At 37.4% G+C, this 20,000-nt stretch overlaps 1 protein-coding gene across 5 annotated transcripts in view; it reads left to right on the forward strand.

Annotated features, from left to right (window-relative positions):
- Positions 1–20,000, forward strand: part of LOC137974295 (nuclear factor 1 B-type-like) — a 31,663-nt gene that overhangs the window by 8,095 nt on the left and 3,568 nt on the right. For 2 of the 5 annotated variants that reach the window (XM_068821181.1, XM_068821180.1), the window contains 8 exons: positions 4,596–5,136; positions 5,440–5,499; positions 12,557–12,625; positions 14,830–15,117; positions 16,443–16,787; positions 17,334–17,614; positions 18,017–18,308; positions 19,373–20,000. The exon at positions 19,373–20,000 is cut by the window's right edge and continues 3,568 nt beyond it. In XM_068821181.1, coding sequence (XP_068677282.1) covers positions 4,710–5,136; positions 5,440–5,499; positions 12,557–12,625; positions 14,830–15,117; positions 16,443–16,787; positions 17,334–17,614; positions 18,017–18,308; positions 19,373–19,443 — 1,833 coding nt within the window. In that variant the 5' untranslated portion in view covers positions 4,596–4,709 and the 3' untranslated portion in view covers positions 19,444–20,000. Of the gene's footprint in view, positions 1–3,996; positions 5,137–5,439; positions 5,500–12,556; positions 12,626–14,829; positions 15,118–16,442; positions 16,788–17,333; positions 17,615–18,016; positions 18,320–19,372 lie in introns of those variants that run through there. The other 3 variants (XM_068821179.1, XM_068821178.1, XM_068821177.1) reach the window with 3 other exon arrangements.

Raw genomic sequence — 20,000 nt, forward strand, 5'->3', positions numbered from 1 at the left:
GTTCCAAATAAAAGAGAAGCGAACGCCAATTTTTTTTACAAAGGTTGAGGGGACAATAAAAAAAAAGAGAATTTTTGTTTAAAACAGTAGAAAACTAGAATTCACTACTTGCACAAATCCCATGATATACCTCTTTTACCCCAAGAAATTTGCATGGGCCTTGTGGTTTGATTTCTCTAAATTGCAAACAATGATTATGTAAAAGAGGTGTATATGGAATTGTGCGAGTAGTGAATATGAAAATGGGTTTATCAACTGAGTTGATATCATGGTAAAATGAGCACCATAGAGAAATTTGAAAGCTGATGTTTCAAGCGTTAGCCCTTCATTTTGAGTGTAATTAAGACCCCCACTGAAGGGCTAATGCTTGAAATGTGTATCAACTCAGTTGATCAGAAACCCATTTGTGTGTTTTCCTTACCCACCGATGCAGCACCACAGTTTCTTTTAAAACTAAACAATTAAAAAGCATTAATAATTCATGAACTTAACAGCCTATCAAAACATTGAACGTCATGGATGTGAACCTTTATACCTGGTAACCTGTGATCATTCTGAAAAGCCTGGTGGCGGTTTTAATTTCAGTCTCAGGGGAGTGCAGGGCTGAATGCGTGTAAACAATGCAATTGACACTTATTCTCAAATGAAACAATCTTTATATAAGGTCACTAGTGATCTTTACATAAGGGTCACTAGTGAGCTTTATGAAATAGTCCTAATCATTTTCACAAAGTTTTAGGAGGGAAGGAAGGTCTGTCAACCATGATGTAATATGGTAAACTAAATTATGACCCTTAGGAATACTAACTGTTTAAAGGCCCTATGTTGTAGGTTTTTCAATCTTGCATTACACAGCTGTAAGCATTAGTCATTTAACCTACAATACCAGACACATCAGTTGGAACACTAAACGAATGGTCTAGAATCACTGTGTTAAAAGGTCGCAGCTTATCCCATCTCCCCCCCCCCCCCCCCCCCCCCCCCCTCCCCCAATTCAATGTTCTGGGAGAATTTTCGAGCAACTTCTAGAAGTTGTGAGTTGTGAAAATCAACATTTGCAAATGGTTATACCTCAACGTCTTCGTGGATAAGCTATAGAGTGTACAACCTGGACACTGTCTTGCACAACCCTTGTCCATATAATTCTGTAGGACATTAAGAAACCCACACTATATTTTAAGAACATTAATTACAGCATGGAGTTCCTGGTATTGTGGTCTGTCCTCTTCTCTGTGTTTTAGATTGATACCTCAAGAAGCAAAAAAAAAAAAAAACAAAAAAACAAAACAAAACAAGTCAAAGAGGACTTTGATGAATGAGATAGAAAGTTGATGGAAGTATGATATCTTTTACTTATGTCACTCGAAAAAGTTATTGTTTTTATGTCAGGGAACTGAAAAATCCCTCAGTTGCAACACTTTATGTCTTGTGTCAATGGAGTTCATGAATTGTGCAGCTAAGCACGAAATGCACGAACATACTGACAGAGGATTTAAGTGATATTGCTTTGGGTATTGTTTAAGAACACTAAATTTGAATACCTCTTAAGCTGGGCGTGAACGGCAAGTGCTAAAAAGGGATACCAAACGAATCTATTTCCATTGTAGTAATTACAAAACTGCATTTTAAGAGGATCATTTGTTAAGAACCTTGACCTCATGTCATAATATAGCACTTGCTCCAACTTAAAAAGCTTCTTCCTATTTCTTTATGCATCATCTGAAACACCTCATACTTTTTTTTTTTGTTAAATCAAATGTGAACTTCTCAATGAAATCCACCTGATGTCCACGAATAGCATACTTTTCTCATTGTTGCAATGTGAAGATTAACAACGGATTATTTATTTTAAAAAAGGAGTAGGTTAGAGGTTAGTCTCAGTAAGTTCTTAAGATGCTAATTTACTTGACAACCAGTGGTAAACAAAGCACAGAGAAGGCCGTTTGGGCTTGGGATTCAGTCTATAGTGGAAATACGAATGTGGCAACTGAAAACAAATGGCAAGAGGCCGTTCTTCTTACCCTCCAGATATCAACAGTTAACTTATCTTTGAAATGAAAAGTTAATTTGTTTGAAAAGTGTTTCTTACCATTTTTTTACACAGAATTTTTTTCTCAAACTTAATAAGAAATATAAAAGTCTCTTTCAGAGGAATTTTTTTTTCTGTGTAATTATTTTCATTGCTTTCTCAATCACTTTGTTGTAAGCCTCGGAAGTGTCCATCTTTTGCACACAACGGAAATTACAACAATAATGGTTTCTCTTTTGTTTTTGTTGTTTTTGTTTTTTTACATCTATTTCTATCAGCACACACCCACATCCTGCTGAGATAAGGTATTGTTTTGTGGTCATCTTCAAAAGTGGGCTCTTTTTGGAGGAAACGTTTGTAGTAACAGGAACTAATACCAGATCATTCATGATGGACAATCAAGTTCGCATATTAAGAATCAGTTAGGCTGAACACGCATTGGACGAGCGCATCATTTTGGGAGGTTTACGGTAACCGCTCTCCAAGAAGGGACTCAAGATTTGTGGTCAGCGTTAGGGAAAAAAAACCTGAGATAGTTCTTTGCTCTTACGTCTTTCACGGCTGAGTTGCTCCTTATTTGGTCAAGTCTGAGATTGATCGTGGTCTTTAAAAATCATGTCATCATTCGCTAAAATACCACTTCCTGTTGTTCAAACTCACACCTCTCAGCACTTATGTAATTCACCTTATTAAGCACATGTTTACTTCGCCTTATAAGGGCTATACGCTTGACTGTGCACTAAATGATAGTAATTATCGGTGGTATAAGCTATGGAGCTCATTTAAGAATGGGTTGAAAAATCTCAAAGTTTAACCTACAAATGAATCTTATTTTTTTCGCTTTTCGCGAAGACGGAAATACGAGATTTTGTTGTTCATTTTGGGTTGTTTGAGGAGTGTAAGGGTCATGCATGTCCCCACCCACAACATCAAGAGATTTTTAAGCTAGTAACTTCCCGTGCTTAAATCTAGATACCACGGTACGTGACAAGTGATTCAAGCGAGGCAGCACAAGGTTCTTAAAGCAATTATCGCTAAGCCGCGTTCATTTCAAAGGTTATTTATTGTTTTGCGGGTCGGAATTGAACAAATATGAGAGTACAAATCGATTGCCGATGAAGTGGACTAGATTTTGCGGGATCGGGAGAATTAAGATCGTCATCCCTTTGTTTTTTCTGGTGGCCAAACAATAAGACGTCATGCGTTCGATTCCCCTTTGAGGAGCTACTGAAATTCAGAAAGTTAATTACGTTAACTAAATATTGATTGATATGAGTTATGCCCACCAAAAAATCAGTGTTAATGTCGTTAAAGAAACTGCAGTAGGATGAAAGGATTCGAATCTCATTGCGATTAATTGCCAAAGACTGTGATTCTTGACAAGCAGGTTGATTCCTATTGACTTCTTAAAATTAGAATTATGTTTATGTAAGTGTTTACAAAACGCGGCTGGGTGAAAAAAAGTGTCCTCCAGAACGATCCTACCACTTGTAAACGAAAGCTATTGTTGCGTCATTTCCTATTTATCCCAAAACAGTTTTTCTTTTAGGAAATAGTTATTATTTGTAACTTTCTCGATGCTTGTTAAAGCGAGTTTTTGTTTTAATTGTGTGTGGCAACAACGGACATATCGCTCGGGGTTTCTATCGGCCCACTGATTAAAGGCGGTCGTGACGAACGACACTTGGACGCAAAGGGAAGCTGTAGAGATATTAAAGTTTTAACCCAGGGATCACTCTGATAAGTGAAGCGGAATTTATACGTTCAAAATGTAACCGCAATACGTCTTCCAACGACCGCACGGCGCCTTATACGCACAACTGTCCATCAAACGCCGTGCAGAACGTATAAACCACTTCTGGTTTGCAAAACTGTGGCCGGAAAAATTCCACACGGTTTTTGCGTGAAATTGTTTAACAACGCAACTTCGATCCCTATCTTGTTTTGTGTTTCACAGAAATCTCCTCACGTTCAAGATAATCTTGTGCCTCATGTTAACAAAGCTGATTCACTGACAGGATGCTTAATTAATCGGCTGAAGCATCACAACACGGAGCATGTTTTCAGTTTCGAGCAGTAAAGCTCAAAACAAGTTTCGATCAATCCTAATTACATCGTAATTAAGTGTGTTGTGCTATCGTAATACTGTGCGGAAGTTGACATTAGAATGCTACGACCTTCGGGAAAAGCTTTGCTCAGTTTGACATTTGGGTTTTACTTACAAATCCTTTACCTTTACAGTTAAACCGATTGATGTATGAATTCTCCGCAAAACAGCCCGTTAAACCTCAGTTCTTCAATGGTCAACACTTGACAGCTTTCGTTGTCTTTTGTCATTGTTCTGTTCGCTGATTGGCTAAGCGCTTTGTGATAGACAAAGGGTTTGTGTTTTTGACACGCATGACACGAAGTAAACAGTGTGCGTAGATTGGAGAAAAAAACTCTATCATGTCTTCAGATGGGGTTCAGTGAGCGGGGGAAATCAGTGGGCACAATGGTTAGCGGCGAGACTACATCTCTTGTGGACTTCGTAAAAATGACTAACCCCGGATTGTTTGATTTCCAGGACGAAATACACTCGTTTATCGAAGCTTTGCTACCTCACGTAAAGGCCTTTGCTTATACGTGGTTTAATTTGCAAGCCCGAAAGCGAAAGCATTACAAGAAGCATGAAGTGCGAATGACTCCAGATGAAGAGCGAAGATGCAAAGAAGAACTTGATGCTGAAGCTCCTGAGGTGAAGCAGAAGTGGGCATCACGGCTGCTAGCCAAGCTGCGAAAGGACATTCGCCAAGAATGCAGGGAGGACTTCGTCATGTCGGTCGTTGGAAACAAACTCGGGTCGTCTTGCCGTTGCGTCATTTCCAACCCCGATCAGAAGGGGAAAATGAGGCGCATAGACTGTCTGCGACAAGCAGATAAAGTATGGAGATTAGACTTGGTGATGGTGATCCTATTCAGAGGTATTCCTCTGGAAAGCACGGATGGTGAACGTTTGGGCAAGTCTCCTCACTGCCAGAGTCAGTCTCTTTGCGTTCTGCCCAACCATATCACGGTGACAGTAAGGGAGCTGGATCTATTCCTAGCCAACTTCATGTGTAACAGGGGTACGTATATAACAGCTAAGGTTTAGTACTTAAACGTGCAGAGTACCTTAGACCAGGAGCTCAGATTCCAACACACACGAACAACGGAGCTCAATTTCGTTCAGAATACCCGGCAACAATTTACTATCAACAAGTTGGAGGTGCTATGTCTCTCTTTAATAATTAAAACAACAAAGTGTTTAAGTTCCCTGGGTGTGTAATTTAATCATTTTATTGCTCAACTGAAATCAACTTTGCAAAGTAGCTGCCGATTTTCTTGTAATTGAGCGTAAAAGGAAGACATTTTTTTGCCATTTTATTCAGAGCACAAGCAGGATTCCAGCAGTCCGGTGAGAAGTACAAACGATCCAGATTCTCATCCAAGTGAGCATAAATTTTTAATATCTTCTTTGTGGAACCTGTTCGTAAATGTATTCACGACCTAAAATACAGATATTGCATGTACGATGTTAGTTTACGTCGATTAGTGCGAGCAAGCGAACTATTTTGAAGCGCAAATGTTGTTGTTTTGTTATGACACGTGCGCGCATTTTAACCATCCAAATTAATTCGTTCATAAGGCTTTTGTTTTCAATCTCATTGCACTCTCCGCTAGTATAACCACGTTTCATTGTTTTTGAAATGAAAGCTGAGGACCGTATTTGCGTTTGCTCAGTTAATCGTAGAATAAAATTAGCCCCTGCGGGCGCCACGTGCAAACTTGTGAAGTCGATGCTACATTGCACGCACTATCTTTAAAGCTTTGTTAACTCGAAAAAGACTTCCTTTCTGCAAAGGGATTTACCCCAGTGGGTATTTTGAAAAAGTATTGGCATGTTACCTTGAGCAATTTTGCCGTTTTGTACAACTTTAGACTTTGTTCTTTGGTTAACAGCGAACGTGTGTATCTTAGAAAACAGATCAGTTTCATATTTCCCCTTGAGTTTTTCGCGGGACGATACAGTTCATCTGGAACTCGAGTTGCAGTGCGTGCCATGTCATTTGTGTATTACACGGTTTGTTTGTGCAGTAACGTGGTCCGCAGACAATTGCCTTTCGTGCGCTTACTGTTGTTTCCCGGCTGGAATCTTTGCAAGTCACCCCTTTTGTGTATTGTCATGACGAATAAAACTGCGGGAGCTGCGTCTTTTGGGTATTTGGGACGGTCCACTTGACAGCTCTAACCTGTTTATACATATTAATGTTACTTCCCTTTAGGTCGAATAACTGACTACATGCAGTTACCATTTCAAGCGGCTAATGTCATTTGAAGTCGTTGTTAGTATTCCGCATTTCACTGAAAACTCTAATTCTTTAATATTTATAATTTTGTCTTGGAAAAACTCTGGTACATAACTTTAATAGCTAATCGATTTTTTTTGGTCCTTGAGAAGGTAAAATCTACATCATTCGTTAGCATTGTTTTTGCTAATTGAAATGGTGCACTAAGCTTACGCGGTATATCAGCTGGTGTTAATCGGTCCATCGAGAAGTGAAATCACGTTATGTTTTTCGCTTTCAAGGGTTCATGACATTGGCTGTTCTAATATGGGTGTAAAAGGAAATGAGGTCCTTCATTGTTGCGCGTACCGATAATTACGTAAAAACACACAAATGAACAATATACAAAGTTGTGTACAATCATCAGACTTTTGAAATTAGTAACGCTAAACGTTTGGTAATCTATTTATGGGCGTGTGACATAAGGGTATTTTCTTCTTAGAATCCACACATGTATATGGATATGAAATTGCTCCAATGTCGGATTCTTGCTTTGTAAATTCGTTTAACGTGACCGAGCTACCTGATCCATCCCAGTGTAAGCTCATTTTAATGAAATTCAACTCGTTAGGTCGTGACATTTCTTAACGTGGGAGTGCAGCACCTTTCTGTATGGTTCTGGATGTTTTTTAGTTTTTTTTCAAAAAGCCATTTTTGCATTGTTGCAAAATTTAAGAGATTAGACCAGGCACAACATTTGCTCTAAAATCAGGTATGATTGATGGAAGACGCAATAATCATGCATGTAATTGTTGACAACTATTGTTCTGTGGACCAGTTGACAAGTTATTGTCTTGTAAAATGTCATCAGTTTGCGGCTTACAATGGAGGACTCTGTGAAACAATAGATGACACCGCCAAGGTCATGCTGCTCAAGTTATGGACATTTTTTTTTTTAAACTTTGAGATAACGTTGGGTCATCGAATGCAAGTTCAACCTACCCTTATCACCATTTTGAGATAGTTTGTATTTTCAACTAAACACAAGCCTGACTGATCCCCTAGTTTCGCTCCAAACAAGGCAGAAAATAAGTAACGCTTTAGGAGGTTTTAAAAGATTAAAGAGTTAATCTGACCCCTCCAAGTATGTTGATGCAAGGATGGCGACACTTAGCTTGGCGTTGCCTTAGTGCTTGAGCACGTTGAGGCCAAAACAGTCCTGATAACTAAAAAATGTCCCCTTCCACAAGTTTGATCAGATTCTATTGTTATCTCTTCTGCAGTGTTTATATAAACTACTCATTGAGGCTTACTTATCTCAGAGAACAAAGCGGGTCCACATCTATTAAATGCAAAATCACATTGAAATGTTTTCTTAAGAAATGATGGGCCCATGTAACTACTTTAGGCGAAGACGCTATGTACTTGTCTCTATTTGGAAATCGTGCAAAAGAGTTTGCTTCTTTCTAAGATGATCAATAACATTGACAAAAACAATGTGTAACGTCCACACAACAAGAGAATTTTTCATCCACACAGGACAATAGATGGCAAATAACTTTAACTCTTTCTGTGGTTGTGAAAGAGGTGTTTACAGCTTGGTATTGTACACCTATACTTTTTCAAAACCTATGTATACAGAAAAATGTGTACTTCTCGGCGCTTTTTTCTTCCATAGTAAAGGTCAAAGTAACGAGTTTCAGACTGATCCCAAATTCAAACGTACAGACATTTAAACTTGCAGAAGAATATTGAATGACACAGGCAAAGTGACCTACTTACTGTCTCTTCACTTTTAGTCTTGTTGAAAGAAAAACAGCACAAAAGGGAATTAAGTACTCTGAGTTCTTCATTTGAATAGTCACGCATCAAAATCTTACGTTATTTAGGTTTAAAAGTTTGAACAAACTGGAATAGTAAATTAAACAGCACCACAGGAAACTACAAAAGTAGCAATGTTATTGGTGTTATTGTCACTTTTATTGCCAACGAGCAAGCCGAGCGAAGACGCGAGGCTTGCGAGGCAGCCAGCTTAATGCCGCACGAAGTATTGCAGCAGGCAGACAAATTCTCGATCGTGCTGTGAAAAGTGTAATATAAGGCTACGTCGTGTAATGACGCGCACTACTATTGATGATCTTGTGTTCGGAGGTGAGTGAAAACACATTTTTTTCCATTTCCCTTACCATTGTGTTGTGTACACTTGCTTTTTGAGTGTTCTTTATTATTTATTTTCGAACCGTCGTGTTCTATATTGAGTGAACGAGTTGAAAACCCAACGTCAATTTTCGGAAAATATCTGTTCGGAAGACGATTTGAGATCTAGAATTTTTAGAACATCAGAAAATGATATAATTGCCATTTTTAACAGATTACAGTCACCTAGAATTTTTGGGAGCCTTTTTCTTGGCTGAAATTTTCGAAAAGGTTAGTTTTGATCTCTATAATTTTCGGATCTCTAGACTTTCAGCTAGGAAATACGAACAGATGAAAAATTTCTAGGGGATAAAATATGCCTATATCTACCGTTTAAATGCTAAAATACGTTTAACCGGTGTACGACTGTTCTTATCGGCCGATGTTGTCAATTTCGGATTTCCGCCCGCGAGTAGAGCAGTTTGTTTTTCGTTTTGGAACCATTGAGTCGTGAACAATTTAATTTAATTTTCAAAGAAAATATGTTGTCTGCAAAGTACACAATTAAACGATCAATTTGACTGGGGTATCATGGCTGTATCTTAATTATTGTATATTCCTGTTAAAATTACGGCCGTTCCAAAGTTACAGCAGTACTTTCTGTTTTTGGCAAAACACGTTGTCATCTACATTGTTGTTGGAGATACAAAGTGTGCAATTTCTATTATTGTATCATTGTTAACTAGATAAGTTGAGTTTCAGTACTTTCGAATAGTATGTTGACTGTTTCGTTGGCACTTGGCGATAGCTATTACTAGTATTAAGACTAATTATTCTGTCTGAACAACCTGGGATAGTAAAATAAACTGTACCACTAAAAAGTGTCTTAACAGCTCTTCCTCAGACTCATTCACAACAAAACAGTTCTAGCGACAAAAGTAATAAAAAGGGTGACAGAGTTTGGTTTTTGCTCAACCTCAGCAAATTCTTTCAAAGAATAATGGCTTAAAACATTAAGTTTTTTAGAGTAATTTATTGCCTTAAACATGACTAGCTGTTAAAGGAATACCATATCACATTGTCTCTATTGTTTGGGCCAAACAAAGGCCACTGTTATATGCTTTGTGCTGAAGACAAGACATTTGTGATGTGAATTCCATTGTAATCTCCATATTTCAAAGACCATCAGTAAAGTACTGAGAAACAAACAACACTTTGAGACCATTTGAGCTGAAAAAGTAAGCTGAATGAGTGTGAACTCTTCAGTCTTGTCAAATGGAATTCTTGCGCTGGAGCACTAATTGGGAACGCTGTAAACTGAAATTAACAATTAAGTTAACGCAAATCAAGTCACACGTATTCTAACATGGGCTGTACAGAAACATGCAGGGAAGACAGCTAAAAAATGCACTGTGTAACAAAGACGTACTCTCACGACGGCTTATCACATACCGTTAAAATATTTATACGATATTTTTGGTTGGATAGATCCAAAAAGTTATTTTATGTGCAATCAGACGTGCTAAAAAAATGAAAGACAGGATATAGTTATCACAAGATAAATTCGGGTACAAAAATAATAATTGGTCACAACTTTCTTCATTATTTTACCTGTACATTACACTCTTAATGATTTCTTTGAATGTAATATTGCTTTACCAGAAAACGAGATTATCCAAATTGCAAATCATTAGAAACAAAAATTAGGATTTTGTTTGTTACCTTGTAATTGTTGAAAATAATAAGTTCATTAATTATGAAAGTTTTCATTAGTAGACATACTGCACAAAAATAACAGGTTTAGCTAAAAAACCAGAGCTCTTTTGCTATTTCTGACGTGAATGAGATTTTTCTGTGTAAGTCATTTATTTACCAAAACCAAGGCTTAGTACTTGATATTAATAAGATTTAAAAAACAGACAGAATGTTTACATCTGCCTGAAAGTTGCAATTTTTTTTGAAGAAAAGAAACACTTCATTACATATGTAGTACTCTTACAGAATGTTCTCTATGCTAGCTACACCTAATACAAAAATAAACGAAACAAGTAACCAACAAAGGGGATGCAGAATAAAGAAAAAGTGTTGGCAATTATCATCTCCTGTTTGAAAACAGATGTTTGAACCCACAAAGTTGGAAAGAACTGCCAAAAATCACACGCATTCCACCTCAAGAATTTGCTGTTAAAAAATTAAGACAATTAACTCATCTGTTTCATTCAATTTTAGAACTTCCACAGAAAGAATTCTATAGGAAAACGTTTATCCAGTCCAGAGTTCCGGGTGATTAAATGACTTTTGAATGTTATTTGTTGAGATAAAGAAATGATAGCCTTGTGTGAAAATTAGCACTGAATGACAGTTTGTTTGTGTGGTTTCTTTCAAACAAATTTGATCCTTCAACACATCATTAATATATTTCTCAGTATGGTAAAAAATAACTATCTTGTTGCACAAGTTAATACACTTAATGTGGATTATAAAAAAAGAAAAAAAGGTAAACTCAAAAGTATGTATCTTTTATGAGATTAAAATTCCATTAAGCTTTAATTAAACGGAAAACATTTTGTTACAAAAACATCATTTGGTTAATACCAAAATTGAAAGTCCCAGTTTTAATGGAACCCAAGCATACCTGTACACCAGTTTGCCCACTAATATTGATACAACCTACACTGTTATCAAAACGACCATATGTGCAATTTCTTGCTCTTAAATAGACATTCTGGAGAAATCCCACTTACACTGTTTAGTAGATAATGTTGCAGAAGACCTCTGCAATGTGGTAACAAAATTCGCTGGAAAGTGCTACATGGTAAAAATTTAATTTAACTGAACAAATCGGCTTAAAAAGAGGAGATTGGGGGTTTCTTTAAGCCATGTTAAACTTGACCTTGGTAAGTGATAATTTAATATCATTGCATAGTAATCAGCCTATGTCTATTTGAAGATTTGACAGTTTGAAACCAACACCAGTCCTAAAGACACAAAATGTCAAATTAACCCAGTTGTTGTTTTAAAATAGTCCATTAATTTTTAAGGAATTTACAACTGACAAACCTTTTGCATCCTCAAGACTCTGTGATGTGAAATCCCTAACTTTCACTACTGCCTTTATTATGAGCATTTCTTGGTAATCTAATCATGCAAAATACAATTACATGTGTTCGTAGGTGACCAAGACTACGGTAAATAGAATAAGGAGAAAAAAAATTTTCAATGAAAAACGCTCTTGACTAACTAATTATTATAGGTGGAATTTTCCACATGTAAGTTTTAAATATCCTTTTTCTTTACATTATGTAGAATAATGTTAATTATATACCAACTGCAGCCTATAATCTGAATTTCTGGTAATTGCTCAGTCAGCTGAAAGCACGTTTTACAGAATGCCCTCTGGTACTTCCCTTGCATAAGAAATATGCTCAGTTATTGATAAGCAATCATTAAGCAATGAAATGCCAAAGTCTACCAGAAAACACATTAATTTTTATTATTTGGCACAAGTTAGCAAGAAGAGCATCAGACTGTACATTCATTAACAAGGCAGTCAAATTTGTTTGTGCATTTCTTGATGACATTGAAGCATGCTAAGAAATTGCTTAGTGCTAAAGTATTCAAGTAATTAGCTTGGCACTCTTATTATGCAAATTCGTTTCAACTTAGCCTCTTCACAAACCCCTTTTTATCATTAATTATGTAACCTCGATAATGGCGCAAGATGCACTGCAACGTCACTTTCTATCACTTATATTTGTTGTCTCATTTCGAAATTGGTGCTCTTTTTATTCTTCCTGTTCTTTTTAGAACTTTTGTAAAACTTTGAAGTTTAGTGAACTAATTAATTCTAACTTGCAAACCTACTAGACTGTAAAACAAAAGGAAAAAATGTACACAGACAAAAGCATTATTATTATTATTATTATTATTATTATTATTATTATTATTATTATTCAGTCCTTCCACTGTGAAACAAAATTGATTGTTTCAGTATTAATGTCCTTAAAAAGGCAATGATAAAGATAAACACAGTATCATGACCTGGCATCAACTTTTGCCAACATTTTGCTATACTCCTTTGCAGTTGCTACAGAGCAGACTTTGGTCTCATCTGGTGTGTTTACAGTGACAGAACTCTACAATTATTCTAAAAGTAAGTGCCACAAATTAAAGATTATTACTGGGTTGCCAGTATGGAAATACCAGTTGGAAAATGGGTAAAATTTCTTAGTTTAGTTTATTTATTTATTATTTTTTTTCAGTGTCGGTAAAAATCTTGCCTGTCGCTTCTCTACTAAGTGGTGTATTTGTGCATAAAGTCTTCTGTGCATATTTTGTTAGGTTTGAGAGGGTTGGGGTAATGCATAGATTTCTCTGGTGGACACAGGACAACATTTAATTAACCTGCAATGGCATTGAAAGTCATTATAACATGAATGGCGTTTAGTGCATGTTTAAACAAAATATATCCTTATGGAGATCACGAATAGAATGTCAATTGGATAAACAAGAGAGGCGATATGAAAACTAAATATCTGGAATCTTAAAAGCGACGAGAAATGGGACTTTGACAACAATCTTTCGCCCGTCGAGCCAAAATCAAAGCGAGCTGTATTTCTAATATTTTACCAAGTGTGGTGTTATGTACAACACTGAAACCAAATAAAAAAATATCTGGTAACTTATGGGTTCAACAAAGACGGAGAAGGAACACCCTAAGTGGATCTGTGATCTTTGTTGTCTGGCTGTTTCTATTTATTTGAACTCAACTCTGCACAGTCTTCAGGTAAAGAAATAATTGGAAATGTGACAACCAAGAATTATTTGAGAGAAAGCTTGTCGTCTATTTTGTGCTTCATTATTCAAGGAAAAGGTTGTTCAGGAAAGGGCTTGATCCTGAAATTTATTTTGTTGCCTACAGTAATTTGACACGATTGACTTTCTTGTCTTCACACACGCAATAAAATAGGAAGGGGTTTCTTCCTTTTGACAGAACATCATGACCTTTCCCTTCATTCATAAAAGTCAGAGACTGCAGAAATTTTTGTTTTTACAATTGATTTTCATTAATCTTCCGATGAGAATTCAATTCAGAGTTAATTATATATAAAAACTGTTATTTTTTTCTTCATCTGTCTTTTGGCTTGTCTTTTACTGTTAACTCCCGGCTTTTTATGGTACTTTTTGGTGAAAACGTAAAGCCAAAAAATGTTTTGACCTGGCATCAGGTTAGACTGAAAAGAAGTGGAATTTTGAAGCAGAAACAACTTCTTCAGTCCTTCCTTAGTGTGTGCAATAAACGTTTGCTTAGTGCAACTGCAAGATATATATGCATGACATGCAGGAAAACGTCTGTCAGAGCAATTGGCAGTTAGTTTTTTGCAGACTACCGGTATTTATTTAATGAGCGTGTTTTGTTATCTTTAAACGGAATTTATTACCAACGCTTAAAAAACTAAAAGACCTCAAAATTGGACAGCTAGGACATTACAAAAATTAATGATTAAACATATCAACGTGTGAGCCAAAGGGCCTCTGCTGGCACGACATCTTGGTGACCGCTCAAATGGTCTTCATGACCTCCCACTTGAAAAAATTAACTGGAACCCTGCAGTCCAATACCACCCAATTCAGCATCTTCTGTTTTTGTGTAACACGTACCACAGGCAACCCAGTGTACACTTCATGGAGTCTATATAGTTACATATAAGTTCCCACGTGAAGATAAAACATGCAGACCCTATACTTCAGACTAAAATGATGGTTGTTGACTGACCAACCATTAACCTTTAAACACTTCAAGCTCCTCAGAATTCGACTTAATCAATAAATCCATCTTCCATGTAACTCTCAGCTAATAAAATTGTTTTAAGCCAACTGTTGTTTAGTTAACAACTATTCACCTAAGTGGAGGTGTGCCATAGTGGTGGATATTTACTATATAAGCTGCAAACGGCGAGGTAAATATCCACCACTAGCCACCGACACTGAGGTGAACAGTGAGATAATACAGCACAAAAATATTATTTTAATTTATTTATACCTGCAAAGATTGCAACATTTTCGGGAGCAAATTCTTCACAAATTACCCGGGGGTGAATAGCAAAGGATATCCGGAGTTTGAGTCGCCAACCAGTGCGTGCATTCAACCCTGTTTATACTAATTTCTATTAACCATGAGAAATCCGAAAATTTAGTAATGAGAAAGGACCAGCCATAAACATTGTGGAAATTGCTTGGTAACAGCTAGGCTGACATAAGCATTAAAGAAATTAGGCTTGCTATTTTGAGAAAAAAGTTTTTTTCCCAGCTAGAATGAAGAAAAAATTGCTTCTAACTTTGCAATATTTTCCTTAGCACCCATCAAATGTGTTAGCTCAACACATGGCCTGATCTTAACTGATCTGGAGAATCCATCATATGGTGATGCAGGTCTTGAGCAGCGTTTTCCCAATGCACTGAGCATACACCCACGGCCAGACTCGTACGACCTCAGATACAGAAAACGAAGTCGAACTATTAGCTCTGTTTCCTCAGTTGATGACGATTGTGATGAAGATGACAGAGACAGCACAGGGATTTATGTACAATCACCAGCTAGTTTCTCATCTCAAGGGTCCAACTGGCAAAATGATGTAGACTCTGGTAAGGTTTCCAAACATACATGTATAATCATTTAAGGTTTAAAAGTGTTTTGTGATCATTATTTCAAAGGAAACCATGATCCAACAATAATGGTTTCAATATGTTAAAACAGGGAAAAGAATAGCTAAGCCTTCATCAGTGATATGGAAGGCTTAAGAATTAGCCGAAACGTCTGTTCAAAAATATGATCATTAGAAGACAGATGCAAACCTTTTTTCCATAGAAGACCATGCACCGGTGGCTCTGTTGGTTGAACACCGGGCTGTCACGAAGGAATTCGTGAGTTCAAATAATTGAGGAGAAAGTGCTCCCTTTGTAATTACATCTGCAAATGGTTAGCCTCTCTAGTCTTCGCAATGTTTGTAATCCTGTGGGACGTAAAAGAACCCACACACTTGTCCCCAAGAGTAGAGCATGTAGTTCCTGGTGTTGTGGTCTGTCTTCTGTTGTGTATCACAGTTGGGAGGGTAAAAAAAGGGCTACAGTAATTCGCGCAAGCTGTTGTGGCGCTCTGTGTGTCAGCTTGACTGGCAAAGTTAATAAATAGAAGTCTTGCAAACAGTTTGACTGGAGTTTGGAAATGAGATTAGATGTGTTAAGACAGGGAAAAGAGAAGCTGAAGAGTCTTGAAGACAAAAGCCAACTAGAAGCTATTAGGCACATGTTCCATGTCGACAAGTTGTTCGGAGGAACAACATGATTTTCATCTACTGTCATTATTTTGTTATGATTTATGGCTAGCGCTAATGTAGCCTATATAAGTAGTATGTGCCTCTGATTGGCTAAGTGCTAGGGCATTATCCTATCATAATGCCCACAGGCCCTTAACAAATCATTCTAAAGTGAAAGCAAAAGAAAAGGTAATTCCATCGTCAAATTGAATTCACTAATATTTCTTTAGTTATTAATTCTTAAGAACGTTGACAAAATCACTAGACTCAATTTTTTTTAACAGTAGTCAGTGCAGGTTCAAACAACAAAATAAATTTAAATGAACTGATAAGCTCTTGCATTACCAGATGCAAAGAGATCATTAATTTTCTGCTTGAATCAGTGGTAAAGCCATGCAGCAAAAATCATATTAAGATTCGGTCTGTACAGGAAAACCTCTAATTGAGGTGCTGCTGTATTTACATAAGCTGCAAGGCCTCAGTTGAGATTTTCCTGTAAGGAGCTCACTCTTGGTTAATAAGAACAGGTACATGATTATTATTGTATAACATCAAATGTTTAACTGACACTTGTGCAATTGTTTGTTCTCAGAGAATTGTACTTGACAAGCTGTAGAATCCCTAAAATAATTATTCCACTTCATACTTTTTCAGGGTCCAGTGTTATTCACTCTCCTTTGATTCCGTTTCCTGCCAAAATCAAACCGGAACAAAACTGTTCAGGCTACAGCCCAATGGAGAATCACAGCTCTGTTATCACCTGTCATAACGGGACCCATGAGCCCTCATCACCAGCTGTTACCTCATACAGTAGTCAAACACCACACTTGCATAACAGACCAATGAGAGACTGTAACATGAATGAATCGTCATTTATCATGCAGTTAGCACAAAATCCAAAGGGACATGGGCCAGCAAGTTGTGGTTTTAGCATGAATCTTCAGCAGCAAGGATTTGCATTTCGCCTCCCAATGCCAAATACTAATATACCCTCTGTAGGTTAGTGGCACATAACATTTATTACATCAATAGTTGTCTAATACACAAAGATAAGCAGGCTTTTTTAAGGATCAGCTTTGGGGGACACTCGTCTTCCAATATGTGTCCTGGGTTCACATCCTGGAGCTACAATTGTAGCAATGCATGTGAGGTGACTGTGATAGTTCTTATCCAAGATGTGGGAAGTGATTCTTTTAGTGCTCTGATTTTCCTCTCTGTTTAAGTCACATCAAGTTAACTTCTGCAAAGCCATAGTTCTTTTGTGTAGTATTTTCAATTAGTGCCTGAATCCTTGCTCAACCCTAACTCTTAGGGTCATTTCAATGTTTTTCAGTTGGTTTAACATACGAAAATTCATTCTCAACACTCTTGGAGGTGACAATGGCCCAGTTTAGCCCATTCACTCCTAGGAGTGGGACTCCTAGTAGTATAATCTGTCTAATGCCAGACGATTTTACTCATCAAGGGGGAAGGTCCTGAGCAGTTCAGGTGTTGATCGGTTAAGTGATGTCTAATTTGTAACAGTCTTATCCTTTGCTATGAAAGGTTCAGCTCCATGCCGTACCGCACCTTCTCCTAGTGAATACATTCAGTTACTGGAGAGACCCCGCTCAAGTTCAGCTCCAAATAGCAGGCACTTTCCCACTGGGACGTCCGTGGTGATACCACCGCCATTAACAAGATCACAAAATGGGGCAAGTGGCATGAACACAGATCCACGTAATTCCCCAGGACATCAACAACAACAGTCACCAGTTTCAACATGCCCAAGTAAAACAAACTCACCCTCAGGAATAACACTGAATACAACTGTTCAGATAATACAGGTGAACAGACTTCGATATGCTGAGAAAACAGATTAGAGAGGGAGGGAAAATGAAAGCTTGGCTGATACAATAAAGCAATTAAAAATGCTTAATCTGCAATAAGATTATTACCAAGAGTTTATATCAATACCAAAGATTGTTGAAGGGCAGAGGATATTCTTCCCTTGATAAATTGTGCTCATTGTATTTTTCATATCAAAAGACTTTATATAAATTACTCTTGATTAAAGGACTCTTGATCAGTTTTTACAGTCCCCTTCATGTCACAGAACATAATGTGGATAAATTTACAGTTTAGAGACTTTCTAGACTACAGTCCCTGTATTGTCATTTCCTTTAATTAGAGTTCAGATAGATTTTTACTGGAACTCACTGCATAAATGTTATTTTCTTATGAACTAGTCTCCATCAAACAATCCCAACACTGCATCATCAACATATGGCAGCCAAAGTCAGCAAGTGTTCAGCTATCCAAACCTACCTCCAGGGTGTCTTTCTTCTGTCAGCCCATCATTACCAGTTGGCTTGTTTACATCACCAGGAAACACAATAAGAGGAAGCATGACTCCTCGCTGGCCTGCAGCAATTCCAGTTCAACCCGTATCCAGTACAGGAAGTGAAGCAGAGTCAGCAGAATATAACCAAATGGTGCCAGGATTTGGTGGTATAAACCCTAACGAGGGAATGCTGGAAGGTTGGTGTCAGGTATAATAATTTAATGCAATATCCGGTTTTGTCCTAAGTGCTGGAAATGAGATATGTCCAGGTTTGACCCCAATTAGATGCACGTATTTCAATAAGCGTCACGAAGTGTCCCCTTGCTCTTCTCTCCAACTTCAACATCACTCGTGTCTCGGAAAACAGACAATAATTAATGTCACACAGTGTCCCCTAAATGATGCTGCATTTACCCAAAGCTAGAAATAACGCTAACCTTTACGCTTACCTTCGTGTTGGATGTCAAAATTTGGCGTGCATCTAATTAGGGTCAAACCTGGACATAAGTGTGGAAATTTGCATAGACGAATAGTTTTATAGATGCTTTATGCAATGTGATTATCAGTACTTAAAAACCACGTATAGCTGTTAACCCATTGACTGCTAGGAGTGTGACTTTAAGGATAGTGCATACTATTGTTATCTCGCCTACGTTCTGCGCATCTCCAGATACTTGGATTTCCTATCGGTAGTGCTTACCAATGCAGGGATATTTTTGCACGGTTTAAAACTATCCGGAGAAAGTAGATCTTAGTAAGTACCCTTGGTATCCAAAAAGAAAATTGGGGGTAGCCATGTATTTTTCAGAGATAATTAAGCCTTAATTTGGAAAGGAATGCCACACATTGCTTTGTATTTTAAAGCTTTTTACTAATATTGTTGATTAATTATCTTTGAAAAATGCGTGGTTACCCCCATTTATCTTTTTGGATTTTAATAACACTTGTTGAGATCTGCTTTTCCCGCATATCCATACAACCGCGCAAAATACCTTTGAATCAGTAGGCACCGTCCTTAATAGATTTTACTCTGTCTAAGACCAGACGATCTTACTCGTCAACTGGGGGCAGTCAAGGGAAGTTCAGGTGTCAATGGGTTAACATCCAATCAAAATCTATGCGCTCATTTAAAAGAACTACATGAATACTGACCCAAACTTAATGTTCTATAGTCTGTCCTTTCTTTGGGCTGATCAACTTCCACATGGTTTAGATAGTTTTGGAGTTCACTAATTTTGTGATTTCTAATTCAATGTTCCAGGGAGGAATTTCTTCCCAATAAATAATGTCCCAGAATCAATGGAGGCCATATCAGCTCCAATATCATCCTGAATTAAGTCATGATTACTGGCCTAGTGCAAAGAAGAAAACACTGCATGTTTTCTTGGGCTTAGCAAGAGTACGCTGACAAGAACAGGGAAGTACCATCCTGATTTCAAGTACTAGTGAGAAAAACAACTTCAAAACAAGTGAAGGCATGCCTTCCACCTGTTAGCTTTATCTTCTCAGTGCAAAAAAACTAGCACCGTTAATCCTCTGTTAAGCCCCCTCCCCTTATTCTTCGTAACAAAATAGATATGACTGTATTAATTTAATGATGACAGTGACAATTCATGTGGACTGATCCGGTATCGTTTCTTCACGTTCTGGAAATTTGGATTTGATTCCTGCAAGTAATAAAAATGTTGCAAACAACTTGTACAATGTGTATGTCATCACTCAAATCTCCATATTAATTAGACAGCCATTGCCCTAGCTGGTCCAAAACACAAAGTGGGGAACTGTAACTCTAGTCTGTTTCTTTCTTTCTTTTCTGTCCTTTTTTGCTACCGGTAATTCATTTTGCTAGACTATAAATAAGCCCCCCTTCAAACATGCTTGAAATAAAT

Source organism: Montipora foliosa, chromosome 10 (assembly GCF_036669935.1).
Source record: "Montipora foliosa isolate CH-2021 chromosome 10, ASM3666993v2, whole genome shotgun sequence".
In the NCBI taxonomy this organism is placed as follows: Eukaryota; Metazoa; Cnidaria; class Anthozoa; order Scleractinia; family Acroporidae; genus Montipora; species Montipora foliosa.